Source organism: Primulina eburnea, chromosome 3, assembly GCF_022965805.1.
Source record: "Primulina eburnea isolate SZY01 chromosome 3, ASM2296580v1, whole genome shotgun sequence".
NCBI classification, from domain to species: domain Eukaryota; kingdom Viridiplantae; phylum Streptophyta; class Magnoliopsida; order Lamiales; family Gesneriaceae; genus Primulina; species Primulina eburnea.
Window position 1 is genome coordinate 8,581,383 of NC_133103.1, and position 9,821 is coordinate 8,591,203.

Consider the following 9,821-nt stretch of genomic DNA (forward strand, 5'->3'; position numbering starts at 1 on the left):
AGGTATCTGATCAGGAAATAGATATATTTGAGTTTGAATTACAAAACTCGAAAATTTCCCATTTTTTGTTTGAGTTCGATCTAAATCGGACTCGGGTTTGAGTTGTCTTCAAAATATTTAGTCAAGTAGAGCGGCCGCACATTTAGACGAATAATTGAATTTCAAACCGTGTATTCACACAATGAAACTGTGCGACAGGTTCCTGCGTTAGACAAAAAATTGCATCTATAAACTCATGCATTCCTTCATAATTCAAGTAATTAATTCTTTGAGTTTTCTCTCATCTTATAACATTTAAATGCTCAGTTCTATAATATTTATGAGATATTTTGTTCTCCAATATTAAGAGAGTGTATGTTCTCTTTGGAAACACAATGAAATATTATAGTGAAATTCTTTTCATCTTATGTGTTGTTTTTATCTTAATAATTTTTAGAAATTTTTACGTAAATCTCGATTTCGATTATTTTTTATTTTCATATTATTATATCAAATTTTCGCAAGTGGGAGCAACAAAAGTTTGGTTGCGAAAATATTTTCGAACTATTGCTTTAAAATAAATAATCCAAATAATGCAAATTAATATATTTATATTATATTAATAAAATATCAAAAGTTGCAGATTATCGAACAATATAATTTGGGTTAAAAAAGTTCGAAAATAATCGAGTTCGGCTCGAGTTCGATAAATTTGAATACAAATTAAATATTTTTCAAGCAGAGTCTATTCATTTATAACATTTGTACGTGTATATGCTTTTTTTTTCAATTTTTTTTTTTCCGTTTTTGTCAATCTATATATTTAGCTCGTGTAGTAGAGATCGTTTTATAATTTTTTGCAAAATAAAAAACTATATAGTATGATTATTTTATACAATATAAAAAAGAATATGGGTAATTTTATAAGTACCAATTAATTTGGTCAGCGGGGCTCCTCGCCCTTAACATAGATTTGAGAAGAGATGGCAATATATTTTCGTTGAAGATTTGAAGTGTACAAGTTTATTTAATCACACATAAATATATAATTTGTACAAGTTTACATGTATAAGGAATCTATAAGTTGGTTTATTTTGATTTTTGATTAAAATAATCTAAAGTTTTTTCATGATTCCAAACATGATGACAATAAGTAAGCAGTATCCACAAAATGTTAATCATCTAACAAGCAAGCAATGATAATAATAAACACAAAAATTTGTGAGACACTTTTTATTTGAATGTCTTTTAAAAAAAATTAAATTTTTATGCTAAAAGTATTACTTTTTGTTGTAAATATGGACATAGTTCACCGACCTGTTTCACGAATAAAGATTTGTGAGATAGTCTCACAAAAGACTTACTTATAAAAGAGTGAAAAATAAATAAATAATTTTTTTGTTAAAATATATTCAGATTGCGATCTAAAATTTCTCATTTGAAAACATCAATGAATAGACTTGGTTCATTGATTTACATATAAAATATTTTTAAAAAATTGGATAAAATGTTGTTAAAAAATATTCAATTTGCGATCTAAGTTTGCTTATTGAAAACATCAATAATTATAGTTGATTAATTTACATCAATTTTCTACTAAAAATTAAAAAAGATATATAAAACTTATAGGCTTATAATACTATTATTGAGGATCTTTCCGATATATTATTTAAATTTGAACTGGGGGTTGACTCTTGGAAGAAATAAGTAGTGGAAAATAGGTTCCCCGAGTACTATACCATGTGCGCCGAACTTGAGAACGAGAGTGTATTAATATGTACAAACTCTGGTAATTAAGACAAAAACTTGTGTGATACGGTTTCACATGTCGTATTTTGTGAGATAGATCTTTTATTTGGGTCATCCCTGAAAAAATATTACTTTTTATGCTAACAGTATTACTTTTTATTGTGAATATTTGTAGGATTGACCCGTCTCACAGATAAAGATTCGTGAGACCGTCTCACAAGAGACTTACTCGGTAATTAAACCTAAACCTCTCAAAATTAATAATTTTTCCGTATGTTTCTGAAATTTGATATAGTTTAAAAATTATATTTTAATCATTCCATTTGAATTTTCTCGTTCTATCATATTTTATATTCTATCGTTCAATTTTAAAAATTGATATAAAAAGATATATTATGATCTGTTTTCTATGGGATCGCATATGCCAAAATCTGCTAGCTATCAATTAAAGTTAATCTCTTAGGGTAATTAATTTTTGTAAATGGATTAATTTTTGGGTTAATTACATCTGTTACTCTTGATATTTGTCATAATAACAACAAAATTCAATTATATTTAAATATTATATATACAATCAAATCTGATAACTTTTAATGTTACATACACTCCTCCTGATTTGTATTTTTCTTCCATTAACCCCCCTAAAATTGTAAGATATGTACAAACATAAGTGTGTAAAATCTAAGATAAATACAAAATTGTCATTATCTAAAAATGATATTTTCCACTCAAAATGTATTTCCCTCAATATCAATACATTATTCCGCTTTACAAAAAAAAAAAATGATTACGAAACAAAAGAAAATTCAATATAAGATTTCAATTATTATTAGAAAAAATAACATAAGTGTCACATTCAAAAACATAAAATAAATTAAAAGGGCATAAATTATACATTAAATAGGGGAAATTACATTTGTTGTTATTTGCATGCATGTTTTACATTCTTAATTTTCTTGTTGATCAATATCGTTCAGTTAACTCTCTTTTTTAGTCATTTTTCACTTCAGTGTTATGTGACATCAGACACATCTCTTGTCATGTTATTACTTCGATGAAAAATGACTAAAATCCACAAAAATGCAAATTTAGAGGACTAATACCATAAATTGACCAACATGATCATGACCATAAATAGAAAAACACACGAGCTACATGATCAAAAGTATAATTCTATCATGATTTTATATACTCTGGGCAGATTTATAAAACGAAAAGAGTGGAAAACGAGTTGAAGTAAAACTATTTAAGTTTCAAGTTTAATGTTAAAAATATATATGTAAATTTTTTCAAATTAACTCAAAATATATGATGTCATATCTTACAAAAATTTCATAATGCATCAATCTAATTAATGAATCTTTTTCCATCTTGTCATGCTTGAGGGTTACAAGTTGATTAAAAGCACAATAATTAACCAATTTGACCAATTTCAGGTAATATAACTTAATAATGCATAAATACCAAGCAGCAATCCCCCATTCACGACTCCATCTTGTGTTCTTCTTGTTAACAAAAGATGAGTCAAAATGCCATTAATCTCTATGAAAACAGTAATGAATTGATTTCATTAATAATGACTTTTTTAAATGATAGACTTTTATGGATTTGATAAGTTTTTATTGACTTTTATAGAATCTCACAGATTTATAAACAGATTTATGTGGATTTATGTAGACTTTTTTGCAAGATTTTTATAGACTTTTGTGGATTTTTTTTATATAAAATTTTATAATTTTGTACTTAACTATAACATGTGATTTTTTTATTGATTTCTTTGAACCAATAAATATTTATATTTATATTAATAAATAAATTTACTTATTTAAAAGTTAAATCGTTTAATCCTTACATGTGTATATATGTGGGTTTATATGCATGTTTGTAAATTTTTTAAAATACATCAATTGATTAACATGTAACATTCTTTTTAAATTGATAATATACATGTGAAAATAATATTATTTATTATTGTGTGAATATAATTTTGTATAAAAATATTATAGCTTACATACTAATTGAAAATACTAAAATGAATTTAAAAAATCAAGGTTGTTACCAGACTATTTAATTATTAAGAATTAAGCAACATTTTTTATCATATTTTATTATTATTGAATATTACATTAATTTGTATGAGTGAGTCTCATGTGAGACCGTCTCACGGATCATAATATGTGAGACGGGTCAACCCTACCCATATTCACAATAAAAAGTAATACTCTTAGCATAAAAATTGATACTTTTTCATGGGTGACCCAAATAAGAGATCCGTCTCACAAATAAGATCCGTGAGACCGTCTCACACAAGTTTTTGCCAATTTGTATAAATCATAAATCAAAAATCACAAAATCAATTCTATAATTCAAAATTTCCCGTGATATTAAAATAAAAAATTGTTAAATGAACAATCAGCCAAAAAATGAAAAATTTGAAAAGGAAGATGAAAATATATATAGAGATACACTTCGAAAATTTGAGAGAATGATAGAAATAGATGAGAGGAGAGAAGATAGGAAGAAATGTGATGTGAAGCGACAGAGAGAAAAATAAATAGCTTGTGTATGAGTTAGAAGTTTTAAAAGTCCATTCAAATCTTTGGGGTGAACCAAATACAATTTTTTACAATTTGTAGTTGTACTTTAGGCTTTAATGTTTGTATGTCAATGAATTCCATGGAGTTATTAAAAGTCCATGAAAAATTTGAATACCTATAGACTTTTAAAGAGTTTATAAAAGTCAATGTTGAATACCACTTGACTTTTTAAAACTCCATGAAAGTCTATTTTGAATACCACAAGACTTCTATAGAGTATGCAAAAGTCTTGATTGAATACATCTAGATTTTTAAAATCTACCAAAGTCATTAAAAGTCAATAAATTTCTCAAGTTGAATACACCCCCCTAAGTGAATAATTAAGTTTGTTTGGTTTCCTCCAATGAGTCATAACCCTAACGCATGCCATTATTATTGCCCTCTTTTCTTTGACATTAATAATTACTCTGTATAATAAATACGTAATTAAAATGTATTTCTCACTAATAAAATCATAATAAAGCCATATAAATTAATCTTCAAGCTACACCTTCCTAATCTCATCTCATCGACATCCCCTAACCAATTTTCTCCTTTTTCATCCATGGATGAAAAGGACGAAGTTTCCAGCATCAAACTCGGGCTTGACTTGGGATTAGGCTTAGCCGCGTATGAGCCGAAAAGGGATAGCTCGAAGACAAATAGGAGGGTGCCTTTTCTTGATCTTTCGATCCCACTTCACCAAAATAGACATGATACTGATGAGTATTGTATCTCGAGCCCAAAATTCAAGCAAGTGGATGAAAAATTACGAGGAAGCAAGAAAAGGATTTTCAACGGTAGCAAGGCGGATGATTGTGAGAGAAATTACTCCAAGAATTGTAGCAGAAAGAAGCTGAGGCTCGAAAAAGATCAGATCACTTTGCTTGAAGAGAGTTTTGAACAGCATTCTTCTCTTTCAATGGTAAATATACATGCATAAAAATATATTTCACATCCCGTTTTTATATATTTTTAAGAATTGGATAAAAATCACAGAATTTAATCCAATTTTTTAATTAAAAAAGCCATACTAGATTAAAAAATAATTTTTGGTGTGGGCATGCAGGCTCAGAAACAGCTACTTGCAGAAAGATTGAAGCTCAAACCTAGACAAGTTGAAGTTTGGTTTCAGAATCGAAGAGCAAGGTTGTTAAAATTTCTCCCCTTTCTAGCAATCAATACAAATATTTCCTCCATTTTTTTTTTAAAATTGGATTCGCATAAAAATAATTATATCATTTATTCCAGTATTTCGATCTTTTAATGCAGGACAAAAATGAAGCAAACTGAGATAGACCGCGAGTTCTTGAAGAAGAACTGCGAAAGGCTAAGCGATGAGAATCTACAACTAAAGAGACAACTGTTGGAGCTCCGATCAGGGGTTAAAACAGAGAATCCGCCACCGCCACCCCCGGCAGCGTCTCCGCCGCTGCGGCAGTTTTTCAACCCAATGCCAAAGGCCGTGGCGGCAGTGCATAAAGCGTGCCCCTCATGTGAGAAAACCTTGAACAATAGGGGCGGCGCAAAGCAGTAAATGGCGACAGCAGCCGTTATGGAAGTGGGCCATGATGTGAAACTAATCAGCAAAGCCGGCTTCGAAAGCTAGGGTTTATAGGTGGATAAAGAAGATATATATATGTGTGTGTGTGTTATATATATATATATATAAATATATATATAATATGTATATATATAATATGTATGTATGTATGCATGTTCATGATCATTCATCCATTTTCAGATAAAAAAATATTAATATGTGGGTGATAATTTTTATAATGACTAAATACTCTGCACACGCGTTGTGTGTGTATACAATCTTTTTTATCATTATCGATGAACTAAAGTGAAAATTGACAAATTATGGAGGGACTAAATTGATATTTGAATGATTGAAATAAAAAAAATAAAAATAAAAGTGTGTGTTGAAATTTAAAAAAAAATAAAAAACAAAAGTGTAATATTAGTATCATATAAAGGTAAAACTGGAAAAAAAAGATGGTATCTTCTCTAGGTAGTTATTATGATGTCCTCACACTTAATTATATAGTATAAAAGTATAGATATACTTTTAATTTGGGTAACGTTCCTTATTATACAAATATATATGGTACATTTTCTTTTAAATTAATTTCCAATCTATTACCATTAATCTCTCTTGTTTGAATCTTAGGGGTGTTCAAACTTCGGATAAAACCGAAAAAACCGAAAATCCAAACCGAAAAAACCGAACACTAAACCGAACCGAAAACCGAATTTTATAATTCGGATATAAATGTTAAAACCGAAATTAATTTGGTTCGATTTCGGATTATAAATGTCAAAACCGAACCGACCGAAAAAACCGAAATTTAATTAAATTAATAATGGTATTTTATTTTATATTATTTATTGAGATGATATTAGTGAATGAAGAATTATTTTGAATAATACTTAGTTGATTATTGTTTATGTAATTCATTTGTACTTTATATTTAAATATTTTACTAAGAAATCATTTAAAAATATAACATATTATATTTTATAATATATTTATATTGTTAATTTAAATAATTGTATCAAAACCGAATAACCGAACCATTTCGGTAAAAAACCAAACCGAACCGAAGAAAAATGGTTCGGATATCGGATTATATATTTGTAAAACCGAAAACCGAAAAAACCGAAATAAAAAATCGAAAACCGAACCGAACCGACCGATGAACACCCCTATGTTTGATACATTTTGCCTCTCTAAAAGTATGTCATTTAATATTATTAATTATAAAAAAATCATAAACTAATAATAATATTAATATAAATAACAATATATTAATGAATTCAGGGTGAACAAAATTTCTACTAAGACTTGATTCCGCTAATTTTTAAAACTCGATATGATTTTATTTATTTTAAAAAATAATTTAAATTGGTATATTTTATTGCGGCCATTTTTATTTTAAAAAATGGTTAAACCAAAATGAGTTAATCGACTTAACTGAATTTTTATAAAATAAAACCAAATCCAATTTTCAAATCAAATCAGTTAGGTTGTTTTTTTAATAGAAATATTCTTAACACCCGTAACACTGATATTATTATCATTATAATCATCATCATTATTGAAAAATCTAACATAAAACTGATTTTATTCAAAAATATTGGTTTATTCGATGATGATGATGATGATTATTATTGTTATTATTATTATTATTATTATTATTATTATTATTATTATCTTGAACATTATTAATGTTAGTTTATTTCTTAATAATAAATGTACAATTGATTTATTTCTTATTAATTTATTGCTGTTATTAAATAAAAATAAATATAATAAAAATATGTAGAAATTAATATTTCCGGGATCATTATTTTTAGAGTGGGTCTCATTTGAGACCGTCTCACGGATCTTAATCGGTGAGACGGGTCAACCCTACCGATATTCACAATAAAAAGTAATACTTTTAACATAAAAAGTAATATTTTTTCATTGATGGCCCAAATAAGAGATCCGTCTTATAAATACGACCCGTGATACCGCCTCACACAACTTTTTGCCTTATTTTTAATGTCTAAGTTGTGGATTGCGATCAAACATAATCCTTAGTTTTTTAACTATATTTTGATTAATTATTGGTTATTAATTATATTTAATTAAAAAAACAAATAAGACGTAACGGAGAAAATCTTGTTTCACTAAGTTGGTGATAGAAAAAATGATATGGAAAGGGTGTTTGATCTGTAAACTATTACGAGGCTATATTGTATACAATTCAATAAAGGTCATTTTTAAAAACACACTTCTAACTTGGAGTAAGACGTAAATTCCCATGGGGTCTTTAAAATTGGCCTTCAGTTCCCCGTCGTCGATTTTTTTTGTTTTTTTTTTCTTTTTCTTTTTTTGAATATTTATCTACCGTGGTTTCAAGCAAAGTAAAAGTAGTAATAAACCAAACTATTAGATGAATAAAATTAAACTTTGATTACTTGTAAGACCAAAATAAAAAGAAACCAAGTTATAAAAAGATTTTTGCAATTTTCCTAGTTATATATGTTAGAGTAGGTGTTCATCGAGCCAACTTGTGGCTTTGGTTTTATCGACTCTTATGTAAAAACAGTCTATATATTTTTAAGAACAATGACAAATAAAAATATTAAAGAAACAAATTGGATTAATGTTCCCCATTTTCAATTTCTTATCTAATGTACAAGGCTTTAAACAATTCACAAAATTGGAACTAAACTCCCATATTTACGAATCGTAAAAACATGTATATGTAAAATAAATACACGTTTTTAGCATTAATATAATAAAAAAGAATGAGGACATGGCTACTATGATGTATTAGGTGGATTGAGGACAAGATGTTGTACAAAATGTATATAAACCAACAAGAAAAGAATAATAATTAATACTTATTAAATGTGGTATGATATATCCTATGCCATATATTTCTTGCTTATTCAACTTCACCTCCACCAAATTACAAAAATGGGAATCCTATGCAACAATTTTAATTTCCACCTATAAATACTCACAAATCCTTCACATACAAATCAAAATCACAAAAATCACATCTCAAAATCCTCACTTTCCCCCTTCCGAGTTTCCGAAATGGCATTTAAGTCCCTCAAACTGTCCATATTCCTATTTCTAGAACTCTTCTTTGGAAATTCCTTGGCTGAACTCCCCCAACTTAAAGAGACAGAGATGACACTATACTTCCAAGACTACTCCGGTGGGCCTAATGCAACAGTGATCGAGATTACGGGCCCAGTTAATGATGGGCTTCTTAGGTTCACGAAGTTTGGGGCCATTTTCTGCACTGATGATCCAATTACAGATGGATTTGATCAAGGTTAGGTTCCAATATATACGTACGTGTGTGTGTGTGTGTGTGTGTGTGTGTGTGTGTGTGTGTGTCAGCATTTCTTATAAAGTTCGAATTTTAATATTTAAAAAGTTACATATAATGTTAAAAAAAAAAAAAGGGAAGTTACATATAACATATAAGTGAGATCATATGTGAGATTTGTTACACCAAAAGTTTTAAAATACTTTCTTTATATAATATTTTTTTTACCATTTTATAATTTGTCACTACTAATTTTCAAATTACCTTTCATCCACAGAATCGACAGAAATTGCGAGAGCCCAGGGTTTGTATGTAACCTCCGCATTGGATGGGTCAAATACTCATGTTTTGATATCAATTGTGTTCAGCGACAAAGAGTTCAAAGGTAGTACCTTGGAGATACAAGGTACAAGTGCTCAGTTCGAAAGGGTGAGAGAGGTGGCGGTGGTAGGCGGTACCGGAATATTCCGTTTCGCTAGGGGATATGCCACCTTCGAGACAATTCATTATGAGCCCACATTGCATCATGCAGTTATTCAATGCAACATCACCTTTCTACATTATTATTGATGAGATTCGGTCTATTTTCAGTCTGGTGTAACATACAAATTGAGATGCATGAGAGTTCAATGAAATATGTTTAGCACTATCCGGAGAATGCTTTGTTCAGTTATTT

At 28.4% G+C, this 9,821-nt stretch overlaps 2 protein-coding genes across 2 annotated transcripts; both read left to right on the forward strand.

The window, feature by feature from the left end:
* The first annotated feature begins 4,834 nt into the window (after positions 1 to 4,834).
* On the forward strand, positions 4,835 to 5,930 carry LOC140828166 (homeobox-leucine zipper protein HOX19-like). The gene is made up of 3 exons (XM_073191151.1): positions 4,835 to 5,229; positions 5,374 to 5,453; positions 5,577 to 5,930. Exons 1-3 carry the CDS (start codon positions 4,870 to 4,872, stop codon positions 5,839 to 5,841), a joined length of 705 nt encoding a protein of 234 aa, XP_073047252.1. The 5' UTR covers positions 4,835 to 4,869; the 3' UTR covers positions 5,842 to 5,930.
* A 2,874-nt stretch (positions 5,931 to 8,804) lies between these two features.
* LOC140826706 (dirigent protein 22-like) lies at positions 8,805 to 9,715 on the forward strand. The gene is made up of 2 exons (XM_073189210.1): positions 8,805 to 9,148; positions 9,423 to 9,715. Exons 1-2 carry the CDS (start codon positions 8,905 to 8,907, stop codon positions 9,713 to 9,715), a joined length of 537 nt encoding a protein of 178 aa, XP_073045311.1. The 5' UTR covers positions 8,805 to 8,904.
* The last annotated feature ends 106 nt before the right edge of the window (positions 9,716 to 9,821 follow it).